The following is an 18,075-nucleotide window of genomic DNA, read 5'->3' as shown; positions in this document are numbered from 1 at the left end:
TTCCAGGCCATCCAACAAGTATTCGATTGAATTATGATCCAGTGAAATAACATCCGGGGAATTCAAGACGAGTGATCTGTTACTGCTATTCCTTGAATCAGTTCCATATACATCTCGGGCTGGAGACGATAATGACGTTGTATCGTCCTAGAGATCCGGTCTCCGTTTGAGATCCGTAGAACACGTAATTGTTCGTTGTTTACTACCAACTGCTGGTAGACTAGACTGGTCATATGGTGCTTCTCAATACTCAACAGGGATCCCAAACATAACAGAAAATATGCCCCCGTACCACCACTAATACTACTGGGCGGAAATCTTGCAAGTGGTTGATGAGTTTGTGTTGTTTATGCTGTACACTAAGCATTCCATCTACGTATTTTAACAAGAGCCCCTCGTATATTGTGCCAGAATTCGCTATGTTTTACTCCAAAGCCAACTTTCTATTAATCCATATAAAACGTTGCATCCACTTTTGTCAAGAGAAAAGGTAATCATACCAGGTAAAGTTAGATATAAACTACACGTTATTAGCTATTGGTGCTTCACACAGCCTGACTTTGTGGCAGACTAGAGTGATTAACACTGGATGAAGCTTTTCATAATCCAATATAATGTTAACGTATATTTGTCAAATGAAGAATTATTGCAGTTTTAATGAAAATTTTGATTTTAATAACATTTTATCTAGAATACCGAGATGATATATAATTATCATACAAAGAGTATATTCGAAGAATTCTTCAGTAATTTTTCGATCATTCTGCGTAATTATTCTCAACGATCCAACTCTTAGAACGGATCCACATATATATATATATGGACAGTCTCTAATACTTTGACCATAGTTGTCTTGAACTAAGGATCCTTGCCTGGTTTTTTTAAGAGATTTATCAAGCTGTATAATAAATGAAATTTATTAATGGAAAAATATTTTAAATAATTAATTATTATTTTATCTTTTTAAATTATTATTTAGTTATAAAATAACCCTGGTTCGACTCTCGGCAAGAAGCCAGGAATCTTTATACGGGTTTTTTTAATTGAAGATAAATTAACACGATTTTCCCATTCCGAAACTCAGATATTCCCCCCCCCCTCCATCCCCAGTTGCATCTCCGTGAGGAAGGCAAACCGGCCTGAAGTATTAACTGACGAAAGCACGTTTAAGAGGTTAGTGAAGTCACCTTACACAATGAGTCCTGCAACTCCCTGATGGTGCTATAGAATAATAATAATATTACTAAGTGCGAAATTTAGGTTTGATTACAAAAATACGTTATGAGGGAAGTGAATCACCTTTAAAATATTACAAAATATGTTGCTTTGATAAAAAAGTGGATTCAAAGAAGTTTGTTGAAATATAATCAGCAAACTTCACATAATTAAACTACTGAGTAACTTACGTGTGAGATGCTATGATTACCCAATTATAAAAACAAATATTACTAATATAAGTTAACAAAAAATATGGATTAAAAAATTATAAATTGAAAATTAAATTATTTTATTTCTATTGCGCTGACCATGCTGTTTTTCTCGTTTAAGTGAAAAGTTCTTCGCAGGCTAGAAGAGCAACGATAGCAATTATATTATGTGTCTACTAATTTGTGTGTGTTCCAAGTGGTTTGTGTATTTGGTGGGAAGAAAAACTACTCGTGGAGAGGAAAAAACCCTTCCACTACCAAATGAGACTAACTAACTCACCTTCAGTTGAAAAGCCCTTGAAAAAGTCACTCGCGTTCTAAAAGGAATTTGAACCCAGATCTGTTTAGTTATATCCGCTGCACTGCTAGCTAGTAAAGCATAAATACAAAATTCGAGATTAAGAAATTCTTCTATATCATTCCATTTTTAAAATGCACAGCTTTTATACGACAAGAATGTCTTTCAACTTGAATTTTAATCATCCATAAAACTTGTAGAGTAATGGGCTGTTTTGTTGTTGAGTTGGCAGTTTAATAGCTTATTGGCAGCTTAAGGACAACTACAGTAAGTCACGAAACAAAACACAAAAAAAAGCCGCCAATACTTGTTTTCACGAGCAATTCGATAGTATCTATAAAAGAAGACAAGGGCGTAGCCAGGATGTAGTTATTTATTTATTTTATTTTTCTTTGTTCATTTATGTATTGAGGTTTTTTTTTTTGTTTGTTTGTTTTTGTTTTTTTTTTTCCCCGAAAGTTTGAGAAAGAAAGCGATATATCCCAAAATTTGTTTTAGGGGAGGCAATGCTGGACGTTGAAATTTCTTTCAATATTGATATTTTGTCATCTGAATTTTTCTGTATGCAAAAATGTAATGTAATATTTTGAGCTTTAAATAATTTACATACGATATCTACTACCCCTAAACACCCTTCCATCTGCACTTGATTCAGCTGAAGAATATACTGGACATAATACTACATTACACTATAAATTTACGTGCAATAGTTGTAGACATCTACAAATTATATTGTATTTGGGTATTAATAATTACAAAATCACTTGTTCATTACTTATGAATCAAAAATTTACCATATATCGTGATACCGATGGTAGTTCACCTCCTAAGATAAGAAATATATTGAATATATTTCTTATATCGAAGTTCACATTATACGCCTGTAATATCCTGGTCATTAGAATTGTGAGCTGATTCCGTGTACAACTGTCGACAGCATTGGTGTAACCGTACTTTTTGAGTCTATCCTCATGAAGCTTTCAATGGGTGCCTTGACATCTTGTGAACATTACCAAGCCCAGAAGCTCTTGTATCCAATGGCATTTCGGGGTTTAATAGCGTTACGTCACTTTCTAGACTCTTTTGAAAATAACATAACACATTCATCCTTCTATAAAACATGTTTCTAAGCGATTCAATATCTTCCTATATGTAAGATTGCGTTGGCTCATTTTCAACAGCCTTTAACATTAACAACAGTAACTTATTTCCACTTTCACAATGCACTTTTAACGTCTTACGATGAGCATTCTTTTCGTGCATATAATAAGAAGCACTCTTCATTCGAAATGTGAAATCTGAGAAGACTGAAATATAATTACTCTAAGGGTTCATTGTCTAGGGTACCTCCAAAAGAGGGAGAAGAATTCGTAAGAATGACCATAATTTTCACTGTAGTGGAATGTAATTGCAATTAATTTATTTGGTGAAAAGCAATAATACTGGTTATTGAGACATTCCCAATAACTGTTATGCTAAAGTGTCACAGAGTAGAGTGATTGATGATGTCTTTTTTGGTGGTAGTTTGGAAAGAAAAAAAAAGATCAAAAAGTTAGCTCATTATGGACAGATAGTCATATGTATGTTTTTTGTATGAAACCAAACATTTTATTCTTGAAATATTCAGTTTTAAAAATCAAAAATATCGTTTCGATAATAGATACCTACTTAATTTGCGATGAAAAATGGCTAGACATTCAGCTTGCCCTTGATTATCGTTACATTATATTCTGACCAATTATTCCTAACTTTTTGGAGTATGAAAACTGATTGAGTTTGAAAATTTTTATACGATAACTTTTAGAACTTCTTTAGTTCTGGAAGTTATTCTTGAATTCTTGAGGTTATCACATTTTAGGACAGTGATAACCAAATTGATCCAAAATAATTACTCAGTATATGAAAAAACGTTTGCTATCGCCTTTTATTTCCTTATAGTCCGCGCGGTTAGTCTAGTGGCTATGCGCTTCGCAAACATATGCCTGGGGAAGGAGCATCCTTAAGCTCCTCACGTCCTTCGCCGACGTGAGGAGCTTAAGGATTTTCCTCAGCCATAGCCAAGTTTGCCGATCTTGGGTGTGGACAGCAGGTTTTTTCCCCAGTTTATCTGGGGTTTTTCATCCCGCAAGCAAACATTAACCGGCCCCGTGAATACACACGGATCTACAGCCATAAATACTTAACTCCCCAGGAGGGGAGCTCAACTCGCCCCAATAGGGACAGGGAAGAAAAGGGAGGAAACTCCATATGAATAAATAAATAAATAAATTTCCTTATAGGGAGTAGGCGAGTCCGTTTTTTGCCTTGACTTTTGGAGACTGAGTGGGTATCCCAATCTTCACCTGTAGCCAGTCAGAGATGGCTGGCCAAAGACTATCGCTAATTTTAAGCGGCATCCAGTGAAGAGACTCATAAACAAGTGCTGCCATCTAGTCCTCCCTAACACGATACGATATGTTATTATCTGAAATAGTGTGGGTTGTACGGTCGATTTCTTTGAGTTTTCAGTAAGAAAAACCCGAGTTTCCGAGAGGGGGAAAAACCCGATTTCCTTGCAAGCGATCGACGGAACTGTTCGAAGAAAAGCTTAGAAAAAGTTCCTGTGGTCGGCGACTAGAATTGAACCTAGATCTTTCTTCGGGCGACCTAGCGCTCAGGAAGCAAATGTCAAATGTATATACCGATTAATACCAACCTAAGCTACAGGTTGGAATTAATCGGTATATGATTCACTTGATATTTCTTTCAACAGTCTGTTAGACTATCTCAAACTGTTGCTATGAGATAGATTTTCATCTTGTTGCTCCATCTACATCTCACAAACCTAAAACAGAGACAGAATATATTTGTTAATACATACAGGCATGCATGTACCCTTTATGTATAAATATGAATTTGAGTAATTCATGAAGTTCATGGAGTTGCTAACCTAAATGGACTTAGGTCACCTGACAGAAGTCCAATAATAATAATATGAATGCAGTACTGACATCTCATTATACTGTATGTTATACACATTAACCTGGTTAAGAAGAGAGAGAGAGAGAGAAAGAGAGAGAGAGAGAGAGAAAGAGAGAGAGAGAGAGAGAGAGAGATGGTTAAAAAAAAAAGTGTTTCCACAACAAAGATAATTAATTCAGATGGAAAACAAAAAAAAAAACTTAGTATTCCTCGCCCTATTAGCTCCACAATTTTAGGGAATAGTAGATGATTTAACGGATATATATGAATGGGAAATCGCTATTTCCAAAAAGTAAAAAATAAAAATAAAAAATTCCATCACTTGTTCGACCAAAATAAGAAGTAACAGAGAAACCATTTAACAAATTCGAAATCAATTCAAATATCTTTATCAATATAAAGGAAGTTTGATGGAATTATCTATCTTCGGTACAGAGTCTTTATCAACTGCGTCATAGCTCCATTGCATATTCCAGTATCAGATTTTATATTAAAAGTTGCAGCAGCTACACTATTGATTACGTTATGAAAGTTAATAGGATAATAATACTAATATTATAATAATTATTTATAAGTCACCATTAACAAAATGAGCACAGAGAACTCTAAATAATAATAAAAAAAAAACTGTAGACTTTAATGTCGATATAGATAAAATCATTCATTCATTCCTGATAGTATTTGCTGTTACGAAATCATTAAACTTGTTAGGAGATCTCAAGATCTCTAACCTAATCAAATAACTAAACGAATTGATACCACTGAAAGATAATCTAGCATCTATAGCATTCAAAGAAGAAACCTGGTGTTTGTCTAATAACTTCTACCATCCGCAGTATACTTAGGAGGGGAATTAGTTAAGAAAATATCAAATAATTGAGAGGATGCTGAGGATTATCTAATATTCTGGTAAAACAAATAGAAAGGAATTGGAATGAATCCTACACAGTGTAATTCTAATAGTTAAGATGGGTAGCATTTTTGGGAGTGTAATTCGAAGTGTTCTGTTAGGAAAGGGAAATCCGTTTTAGATATACGGTAGTAATGGAGCACATCATTCATACTTATGGGTAGGCCAGGAAATTTTGCGAAATATATGGTGAAGGTTTTTGGTTGATTTTGACATGAGAAACATGACATATGTTTCTCATATGTTTTGCAATGAGTGAGAAAGTTTTTCTGTCCACTGCGTTACTATATAATGATTTGTTGTTTTTCATAGAACTCTTGCACATGTTGTCTATAAATTGCAGAGTAATCTCAACAGGGCAGTCACATATCATTACTCGGACTTCCCCCCCCCCCCCGAGCATGATCTGGCAGAGCAAGTGGCAGCGAAAGCATTTTAGTTGATCGAAAAGCTGTCAGATTATCAGCTTTACTCTCTTATGTGCTATTTAGTGATCAGACTATATTCTCGATCGGTGGATGTTCTTAGTTTCCGATGTATTCTTGCCATGTCTTTGTAGAGGATCACTCAAAGTGCAGGTAAGACTCGGATTGAAGTTATCCCCTTATCTGGAGAAAAACTATAGCATTAGTCACTTCAGGCCTCCAATAAGCAACTGGTTGGATTCACAGCTACCACATTCTCCAGAATTCCGTTCGTAAAAGCAGATCACATCTTTGGAACAGTGGCGTTGGCTTAAGATGTAGAGACTATTTAGACTCAAAAACAGTCCATTAGCTAGGGTTTTAAAATTTTAGAAAGTATTTTAAACTATTAAAAATGTTGAATTGTAAGTAAAATATTCCATATTATTATTTCAGAGAAATAAAAAGATAAATTATTTGGAAACCCTATAAAAAGTACACATCACGTCACATTTATCAAACTGTGAAAGAAAGAAAGCTTTTCATACATATAAAAGAAATATGGCATTTTTGACAGTGTAAGTTGGATCGTAAAGTTGAAATATGTTACATAATTATCGAAGTATCCCGGATGGACTGTTTATGAGCAAAATATAGTCTAGTCGACTCATAAAAAAGGGGGGGGGGAGATGGAGTGCCCTATTAATTTATTAATACCCGCTTTGGCAGATCGATACTGATTTGTACTGAAGGAAAAAAAATCAGTATGTGGATTTTGATTAGCGTTTGGATGTTTAAATATACTGAATCACATGCATTTGTAATTAGTTATGAAGAAAGAAAACATGACGCCCAGATAACAGAGGATAGGAGATCGCTTAAAAGCTGTTTATGCTAAAACGAATTGTATTTCCTCATGAAAGTTATGAACAAACAAAGTTTCTGCAATCACAAGGATGGTTGGATAGAATTCTAATCCATTTAGGATGCGATGAACCTTTCATAACAATTTCTCATCTGAAGTGTTGGACTCATACGGAAGTGGCGGGGATTTCCAATAGCACATTGTTCCAAGAGCCTGTTACTTCGGCCCGAATTCTAACTAAACAAAACATAGCAAATATTCTAGATGTTCGCAAGAAAATCTTCCTGTAGATGAGCTTGTGGAAATTCAAGTGGGAAAAAATTAACACGGCGCTTCCAGGTCGCAAAGTGATTGCCGACAGATTTCTCAATCACTTTAAAAAAAAAATAAAAAAATAAAAAAATGAAGTAAGAATTCTATGTACAATGTACAAGTAGGGAGTTTAAGAACGCCTCATAAAATAGTAACTAACTCTAAACAACAAGCTTACGAATAACGGGAAATGACGTCATGATGCGATTTCCTGGTATCGAGACTAATCAAGATTTTTGCGAAGGCCAGAAACCAGGAAACACAGTTGCAATAATACTGTTATTTTAAGGATGACTCAAATAATATATGCCAAGAGAAAGAGTAATATCGATTTCGTTTCATTTTCCTTATTTATTTACAATTCTCTAAAGTTTTAAAGACTTTTATGGAGAAATAAACATTTATATGATATACAAAGAAATATATTATTGAAGAAATGCAACTTAAAGTATAAAAAGTAAGAAACAACGCGAATAACAAAGGACATTGGTATAAGTGGAACATTGGCATAAAATAATTTCTTAACATATATTTATTTATTTTTAATTTTTTTTGAGTTATGCTTCTTCAAGTGTTAATTTAAATGACATTTGTCGTTCGACTGTGTAAGTTTCACTTATTTATTTTTATGAGATGAAGTCATGGAAGTTTTGAAGGACTAATAATGTTGAACTACATCTGTCACATCATTTTATGTACACACTTCAATAGAAAGTGATAATTTCTCTTAGGCAATGGAAAGATTTCTAATTAGGGACAAGGTTAAATGACACTTGGGACTGTTTTCTTCTAATGAACATGAACTATATTGAATTTTTTTTAAAAAAAGTTTATGGCAGTATATTATAAACTGTACGATATTCTGCTTAGGAGGCCTTGTCTGGACAAGAGATTTGATGCAGACCAGACACAAATAACAACTTTACATAATTTGCAGTGTAGTAAATTTTTATTGTAATAAAATTTACATTATTTGGAACGTCTGCTAACATTTATTCGTGGGCTTGTTTAAATTAACTACATATGTAAATTAAAATTTCCGTGCGGTAGAATATATGGTAAGACTCCTACATCTTATTCTCCAAACTATACGCCTATAAATTAAATGTCATAAATATACTAGTTTAAACACATTATTATTTTATAGAAATATTACAGATGTAAAAAAAGGAAGCCAAATGAGGAAGTAGGAGGTTGGTAATACATTAGATCTACTTTACCGATATTATTTTTTTTAATGATTAGTGGTAATGTTGTTGCTGTTATTATGGTACTGCTTGGATTTTTGAGGAGGATTTATGGTCTCAAAAATTAAACAATAAAGTCAGCCAAGTAAGAGTTAATAAATGATAGCCGACCTACTTTCTCTGTACTTTGTTGAACAATGTTACATGTTGCAGTATCTTTACTTTCAGTATTTTACTTTCTTTTTCTCTCCTTTACGATATTGCTTCCATTTTGGTCCAGTTATATGGAAATTGTCAGAGGATCTCAAGTAACACGAGAAATAACTATATGTTAAATCTGGTCGTCATACAGGTTGAATAACTTGTACAGGTGGTGCAGAGAGAGAGAGAGAATGTAACCTCTGCAGCCCTTCCTTCATTTTAGTCCAAATAGGCTAAACCTTTTAGATATTCTACTGCAGAACATATATAGTACTACATCCAGCAGTAGGAGTCGAAACCAGGATTTAGATAGTATCTACATCCTATCATCTACCATCTGCATCCTCTGCATTTGTAGATGAATGTAGATTCATCTAAAGATATAGATTGGGGCAAATTTCTTGGCCTTTGTGAATTGAAGACAGGGGGCGCCGGCAATATGTGCAATGTGTGAGACGCACGCAGGCGCCAGGATTGTAAAGGCGCCAAAGATTTCAGGCGAGGAGGAAATACTTTAAAAAAATATTATTCATTAATTATATCAAAATAAATTACATTTTTGTTTAAATTTTAATTATATTTTATAGATTTGTCTTAAACAGATTATTTATAATCACTTATTTGTTATTATTCCTTAAGATCTTATTTCATTCTGATCCTAGTTCTAACAAGTAGTTTAGCGTAAACAAGTAAAAACTTGAACTGGCGTGAGTTTACTGTTTACAGGATGACGCGCGTTTGAATTTGTTTAATCTTGTTCAAACTCGCATTTGCTCTAAACATATATAAGAAAATCTGCTGCAGTTTTTAACTTTATTCCGTATTCTGCTGTTATCAGCAGAATATATAACAGCAGAATATAGGCAACATCTTGCAATGAACCTGAATCGTCATGAGAAAAATTTAAATCATTTGAACAATTACAAAAAATGGACAGAATTAATTTCATCCTTAAAAAAAAAAAAAAACTCGTATTCATCATTTGCAACAAACAGTTTTAGATAATGAAAGGAAACGTTGGTATGAAGTTATAAAAAGAATAATTTTTGTAGTACAGTTTTTAGGCAGTTTTTGCCTAAAAAATTCATTTTAAAAAATTGCCAACAATGCCAATTTTTTAAAATGCATTGAGATGTTAGAAAAGTTTGATCCTTTTATATCGGAACACACACGATGCGTAGCTAATGATCCTTCCTATTTAGGAGATAAAATTCAAAATGAAATAATCACTTTATTGGCATCAAATATTAAAAATAACGTTTTCAATAAGTGTTTTTTTTATTTGAGGAGGGGTACAGAGGCGCCAACTAAAGTTTTGCACACAGATGCCGGACACTACTGGCCCGCCTCTGATTGAAGAACATCGTCCTGCTTATTGTAAATTTCCATTAACAGTACTGTTTAAAGTGGAAGAGTTTATAATCTCGGGTGGGAGGCGTTATTATAAAAAAAAAATTAGACATAATGATAATGTGATCTTTTACTTATTGTCTATAATGACATATTTTAAATAGTTTCAAATATTTTCGAAAATGTTTAACATATAGCATTTAAACGTTCCATATCAATTACAATTGTATCATAAAAGAGCTTTCGCAACTGTCTTAGTGTTCATGCGCTACATAAGAGGTATATTATTTAAAGGAACTGACATTTAGTGTACTATAGACAGCTAGTTATGCATACTGCATTGATAGCAGCGATCTGGGACTTAGCATAGACACGCAGAGCAGTAATGATATAGTTTGCCTCGATCATATTGCATTTGCGATATTCATGACAATGATCATTGCAGGAAATTTGATGAATGTAGAAAATAGAGCACTGAATGCTATTCCGTACTTCCATAATAGTAGAGGAGACCACTGTTGGTGTTTAAAACGAGAGACAGGGTGCTTATAAGAAAATAACGAAGTACGTATATGCGTTTTTAAAAATTGAGTGTATTATTGGACAATATTTAATTTTTTTTTTATAATTTATTGTAAATAAGCAAGAAAATAATAAGCAAAAATAAAATATTAAAGCAATACTTGTAAGAAAATAAAATATCAATTTGACATTTGTAACAGGAAAAATGTAAAATAATGAAATACGTAGTAATAGTAAGAAAGTAAAACTGTACTATGAAAATAGTGAAATATGTAAATAATTGAATTTGAATGTGTATATTCCTTTTATAAAATATTTTTTTCTAATTAACAATTATATGTATTATTATTTTTAATTTTTTTTTATTTTTATTATGGAACAATATTGGTCAAATAACAATTACCGTATAATAGTTAAGAGTGGATTCTGAAACGAAGTGGCGAACTTAACAGCTGTTAAAACTTGAAGCAGTTGCTCCAAGTTTTAACAGCCATTGCTATCTTATTAAATAACTTCCAGTCACTTGGATATAATTTCAAAAGTCTTCTTCATAGTAATTGCATATGTGAGAAGTATGGAAAGTTTTTCCTTACTATCATTCAACAACTAAACTGCTTTTAAGCTTTTTATTTTTTCTGAAGAATCCGCAAACAAATGCCAGTAATTCGACTGAGGAAGTTCATTTACTTTTCTGGAAAAAAAAAATAAAAAAGCTATCTACGTCAACGCAGTAACATTTTCCATTCTTTGTCTCAAAATATGTAATCGTGATTTTTCTGTCTGTTTCTATAAAGTGACAGAATTATTTCTTTCAGGAATAATGATGAAACCACTTTTATCTTTCTCCTTTTTTTAAATGTGACAATTATAAATTAAAGAAAGATTGAATTGAATTATAATTCAATCAAGGCCTGTGTAGCTCAGTGGAAGTGGGAGCTTGCATCTTCTCCGCTAGGTCGCGTGAAGATAGACTTCAGTTCAAATCTAGTCGCCGACTGGAGGAACTTTTTATAAGCCTTTCTTCGACCGGTTCCCGAGTTCGTCGATCTCTGGCACGGACAAGCGGGATTTTTCTCCCGGAAACTCGGGTTTTTCATCCCGTAAACTCAAGAAAATCGGCCGTAGAACTCACATTAATTCAGACAGTGACATGTTCTGTTAGGGTTAGGTATCAAGAGATGGCAGCACTTACTTGCCAATCTCTTCATCGGTGGCGGCTTATAATTATTGATAGTCAAGGGCTAGCTATCTCTGATTGGCTACCCGTGAAGATTGAACTGTCAGTCTCCAAAAGCTAGATAGGTTTAAAAGGCCTCGCCTATTCCCTATAAGGGAATAAAAAAAGGCGTTAGCTTATTATTATTTTTATTTCATTTAATCATAAAATAAGAAGTACTAGTGTAGCATTGGGAATAATGCATTTCTTACACTGATATTATAACTTAATCCTTGATATTACACTGATACACGATTAAATTCACTTTCATATTTTTATTTATTTTTATTTTTTCCTCTTTCTAGCACTTCTAGTGGATGCCAATGCGGCCCCTGTTTACGTCCGTAGCGAGGCTGGGGATAAAACGGTTAGCGCCGAAACAGGCCTACCAACTGTCACAGTGCGAGGGTTTCTGAATTTCCGAACGACAGTAGATGGCACTGTAATCGTTTTCACCCCTGCATCTGAAAACAGCGATCCCTCTTCTGCTCCTGAAACTTCTAGTAGTTTTCAAATCACGAAGTCCGCCGAACCAATCCGAGAATCGGGCACCAATATCCAGGACTTGTCCTACACTCGAAGTGTGGGTCATAACCCGTTAAAGACCGGTGAAGAACTAGACAATGAAGCCAATGCCGATGATATTGATGGCCAGTCATTTCGTCCATTGAAACCTGCTGTTTCAACCTCCAGAGAAGTTTTTCCTTCCCAACCCATCACCACTGCTAGCAGTAGCCGGGATAAGACGCCCACACCGACGGCGCCACAGTATCCTACCGGACTCGTCACAGTGCTAGGAGGAACTCACGAGGAGGGAGGTACAACAACCGTGTTCGAAACTAAAGTCATTGGCACTTACATCGATGGTAAATACGCGCAAATACTTCAAAGTACGTCAAGAATTGTGTTTTCGGCGCCTGCGACTCAGTCATCGGAACCTAAAATCAATCCAACGTCAGCGCGTAGTCGCAGTACGTCCATTCACGTGACTACCACTTCTGTTAACACCGAGATCAAACCCACTCGAGTAACTCCAAGCACGCCGACAACAAAATTTACCAGGACCACCCACTACAGACAAGCAGATAGACGCAGAGATGAAGGATTTGTTACCAATGCTGTGCTTCAATCTTCGTTTCGATTACCTGAAACAACACACGAAAGGACCTTACCTACACAGTCCTTAGAAAGAGCTCATACGCGAACATCTAGTTTTCGCCGTCGCTTAAGGCCTTTATCTTCAGAACCCAGAGATGAGGAAAATACCCTTTCAGAAGTTAGAAACACCAGAAGGCCTCCAGCGAGATTTCGTTATGTTCTTCCAAGGCGGAATACACAAACGGTAATGTTGTCTAAACTCTTTATTTATTTAAAAACAAAATACGAAATACTCATGTTTTTTGAACAGCGTGATGCCTTAAAAAAAATAAATAAACGCATTTATTAACTAATAAACTGAAAGAATTAAAATATTAAATAATAATGTTATATAAAATACGATATGACTAATGGAAAAATTAAATTAAATATTTTTAAATATATTACATTTATTTTACAATAACTTAATTACAAATAAACCGGATCTGTATTTTGCAAATTTTCATTATCTATTGTTGATTGAATGTAACTTTAATGCAAATTTCATAATAGCTTTAATCACTTAAATTACATGTCTAAACCACCAGCGAATTTAAAATATCTGAGTGCTCCTAAACAAAATAAGAGTATTAGGTTATATTGACTTGAAAATAGAGGAACTTCATGAATAAAATATCTTGGCAAATAAATGTTGTTTCATATAAAATAACTTATTAAATTAATAATAAATTAGCAATAAATAAGATTTTAGTTTCAATTACATATTATTTGAAGTTTTAGTAAAATTGTTTCAGAAACCATTTTAAATCTAATATAATCGCTAATTATCAATGAAAACCCATTCAAAATACATATATGTATATATGGGATCCCCGTGTGGTATCCAGGTTAAGAAGATAAAAATAGTCCCACTGTAGCCCATGCATGTCGTAAGAGGCGACTAAAATGGGACGCAGAGTTTCGCTCTCTCAGGTTTCTTCCGGAATTTTGCTCCCGGTGAGGGGGGGGCTTAGATTTCTGGGGAAGGGTTGCCCTAAGAGAGCATTTTGAGTTCTCTGGAGAGGGTGTTCTCCGGCGTGGCCCGTGAGGGGCCTTGTCAGTAGATGCTTTAACCTGGAATATGAGAGGTTCTGCTCAGTGGTGGGGGGGGGAGTCGCTAAGTTGGATGGTCTTTCAGCTACTCGTAGGGAGTGGTCCGGGGGATCGTCTTAATTTTAAAGGTGGCTTTACTTAAAACTTCCACTACAGCCCATGCATGTCGTACGAGGCGACTAAAATTGGTACTAGGAAGGGTAATGGATGGCAATGCTGTAGCCAATGAAGTTTTAACTGAGGCACGGCTATTGCTGTTGCCCTCCTGCCATGATCAGAGCTTATATATAGCTCAATAATAATACCCCATTCATAGATTTTCTCAATCAGATGACCAGATAAAGAATCAAGGACTTAGTCCATCTACCCCCCCCCCCCCAAAAAAAAATACGTATGGGAATGGTTAACAGATAGAGTGAATAGAGTAGGTGTCAATGCTGCAGCTAATGAAGTTTTAACTGAGGCTCAGCTATTACCGCTACCCAGTCATGACTAGAGATGTTAGCTCAATACGTATGCGGCTCATCATCACACCAGAATCACTCCGGAAAAGGGCATCTTCTGGACAATACCACAGGTTCCAAAAGTTTGGCCACGCCCAGCAACTGTGTAAAGCTCAGTTTAAATGTCTGAAGTGTGGGGATAGCCACCCAACCAATATCTGTACAAAGCCAAAAACCACCTCTGCTAATTGTGCCAACTGGGTGGTCCTCACCAAGCCAACTATAAGAGATGTATTCAACACCCGAAGAACAGACGGTTGGAAACAGCTAAACAGTCTTCCTCCTCTAATACACGAATACCAGAGGCCCATGCACCACAGCTGGAGGCTCAGCGACCACAATCAGAGGCCTTCAAAAATAGAGGATACCAAAGGCAAACAAGAGGTTATGCAAATGTGGCCCTTTCGAACAAGTCAACACCAGAACAGAATCAGCCAACAGCACCTATAAACCTGACAGCTGTTATTACTGCCTCTCTAAACATGCTACAAGACTTCAGCCTGTCAAACCCCTCAGCAACCTCCACTAAAAGATTCCTACGTGAAATTAGCCATTTTCACAGTACTTATACAGTAGATGAATAGAAACAAACTAATTCCAACCTCTCTTCAAATCGTTGCATGGAATGCAAATGGCCTCAGAAACAAAATTTTAGAGCTCCAAGACTTTACTCAGAGATATCAGCCAGATGTTATTCTAATAAGCGAGACACATCTAAGACCCTCGGACAGCCCTAAAATAAGGGGTTATCTCCTATACAGAACCGACAGGTTAAACTATAGAGGCGGCAGCACTGCCATTTTCATTAAAAATTATATCAAACACCATTATGTAAACAACCCTCCAACCACTAACCTTGAGGTCACAGGCGCGGAAGTATTCACTAGCTCGGCTGGCGGACTGAAAAGCTACTCAGCTTACAACCCACCCTTAAAAACGCTACTGCATTCCGATCTAAATGACAACTTAGGCGTTAGAGAGCATCATTATTGCCGGAGACTTAAATTCCAAGCACCCTGCCTGGAATTGTAGAACCACCAACAAGAATGGCTGCATCCTTTCCAACTACATAGGATCAAACCATGCTGTTGTGGCAGGCCCCACCGAACCAACTCATCTCAGTACGTTTGGCGCTGCTGACATCCTGGATATAGCTATCCTGCAAAATATTAAACTTCAGTACAGCCTAAAATCATTGAACGAGTTGTCATCTGATCATAGCCCAATTCTACTACAGCTGGGAAAACAAGAATACCTGTCTCATCCCTCTCATTCATTTATATCGTGGGAAAAATTGTCAAAGTATTCCGTGATTACATTGGACCCATTCCTCATATACGTTCAAAAGAAGATGTTGAAACCGCAATCACAAGCCTCACCCAACAAATTAACTCCGCTATAATGGCAGCCACCTCTCACAAATAACTCCCCAAGCCTGGTCGTCTGCCCGAAGATATTATGAACTTGATCAGAGAAAAAAATAGAGCAAGGAAAAGATTTCACAACACCCGCGCGCCACAAGAAAAAACCGTTCTTAACAGACTAAATGGTGTAGTGACAGATGCACTCAAAGCATACAGAGATCAATTATGGGAAGAAAAGTTAGCTTCTATCTCACCTACTGATCACTCTATCTGGGGACTACTGAGGAATATTATAAACAAAGGCAGATCCCTACCCCCTATACTTTCTAACCAGGGCCTTGTTCACACAGACGTAGAAAAGGCAGAAGCCGTAGCAAAAAATTTAGAAGAGCAATGCAAGCCCTCGTATGAAAACTTAGACTTCGATCACTTGTATAAAATTCACAGTCAGGTCGGACACTCATTAAAATTTCCTGTTACCGGTGCTGACCATATTTCACCCACATCACCTTCTGAAATATATGATATTATAAAAAATTTAAAGAACAAAAAAGCTCCTGTTCCAGATGGCATCACAAACAGGATGATCAAGCTGCTGTCCCGAAAATCTGTAGTGCACCTGACCATAATCATAAATGCAATCTTCAGGTTTCACTATTTTCCTACCAATTGGAAAACTGGCTGATGTAATCCCTATACATAAGCCAGGCAAGGACCCGCATCTGACTCAAAATTATCGTCCAATCAGTTTCATCCTGGGTAAGGTTGCAGAGAAGGTCATCTTTTCACGACTTCAAGCTTCGGTAAATGAACTAAACATCCTTCCTAAAGTTGAATATATTACCACCAGCTACAACTGGCGTCAATACACCGGAGCTGTTTTTCTTGATCTATCCAAAGCATTTGACAAAATATGGCACTTCGGATTGCTACATAAACTTATCTCAGCCGGTATCTCACTGAAAATGGTACACCTAATTAGATCTTATTTACAGAATAGAAGCATGCAAGTCAACATCAATGGTACTACCTCGCGGCATATCTCCCTGCCGGCTCCATTGCTGTTCTATATATACGTGTCAGACATTCCACACAACCCAATGTCATGCATCGTGCCCTATATGCGGATGATACAGCATTATTAGCCAGATCTTTTCGGCCACACCTCATTACTAAAAAGCTTCAAGAAATCCTTCTAAAGTTAGAGAAACGGTTCTCCAAATGGAGACTACAAGTAAATCCCCAAGAGAGCTCAGTCATTCTCTTCACGAAAAGATCGATATCTCCTGCAGGAGACGTCTTACTATTCAGTAATAAAATTTCCTGGCAGAGAGAAACAAAATACTTTAGTGTCGTGCTCTACAAAAAATTAACTTTTAACCAGCACATCAAGCTACGTGTGCAAAGGCAACTAAAGCCATCGCTCAGATCTACTCCCTAATCAACAGGAACAGCAAGCTAAACATCAGAATCAAATTGCTTTTATACCAGCTGACGATTCGTCTTGTAGTCACTTATGCTTCTCCAGCCTGGAGCCACACCTCCACAACAGATATTATCAAACTCAACGTGTACAAAACAAGTGTTTGCGAATGATTCTAAATGCCCCATGATTCGTCAGAAACAATCAACTTCATCTAGATACAAATATTCCTTATATCTTCTCTTTCCTACAATCTTTAGCAACAACGTTTTTTCTAAAAACATCCATACACCCCAACGATCTGGTTCAGCAAGCTATAGTCCACGAGGCAACGGATTTAAACATACAAGACCAAAAGCCATTTTATCTTCGTGTACCGATGCATAATCTCCATACCCATTCAGGGCGAGCAAACTGCTCATAAAATTTTACCCTCACTGTAGCCGTAACAGATAGCGGGTAATATGAAAAGCATCTTGCTTCACCCCTAAAGCCATTAATATCAATTGTCAATACGTATCTGAATCGGATTATGCCCAGGGTAACGGATGGCAATGCTGTAGCCAATGAAGTTTTAACTGAGGCTCGGCTATTGCCGTTACTCAGCCATGACTTGAGCTTTTAGCTCAATAACATCCAATCCACACATTTTCTTCAATCAGATGAAGAGATAAAGAGTCAATGACTCAGTCCATCTCAAAAAAAAAAAAAAAAAATCTTATGCTTTTTTTTCTGAAATAATTTCTGTCATAGGTATCATAATATTATAATATGATAGGCGTGTGGAAAAAATCGGTAATAATCAAGTTAACTCTGTGAGGACATTTTTATAAATGACTGATACATATTGATTATCATAGTGATTATATGATCACTATGATATGCATAGTGTCAAATGTCACAATGTCAAATGATCAGGGGCGGCTCGTGCATAGGTACTGT

At 35.9% G+C, this 18,075-nt stretch overlaps 1 protein-coding gene across 1 annotated transcript in view; it reads left to right on the top strand.

Moving 5' to 3' along the window:
- The window catches only part of LOC150105821 (uncharacterized), a 104,281-nt gene that overhangs the window by 72,167 nt on the left and 14,039 nt on the right, over positions 1-18,075 (top strand). Inside the window, exon 2 of the mRNA XM_090394570.1 lies at positions 11,959-12,995. Within this exon, the coding sequence (XP_090250696.1) occupies positions 11,959-12,995 (1,037 nt within the window). The remainder of the gene's footprint in view (positions 1-11,958; positions 12,996-18,075) is intronic.

The sequence above is a fragment of the Typopeltis vanoorti genome, chromosome 6 (genome assembly GCF_054136105.1).
Source record: "Typopeltis vanoorti isolate ZY-2024b chromosome 6, IOZ_Tvanoo_1.0, whole genome shotgun sequence".
In the NCBI taxonomy this organism is placed as follows: Eukaryota; Metazoa; Arthropoda; class Arachnida; order Uropygi; family Thelyphonidae; genus Typopeltis; species Typopeltis vanoorti.
This window is presented reverse-complemented; position numbering and strand designations above follow the sequence as displayed.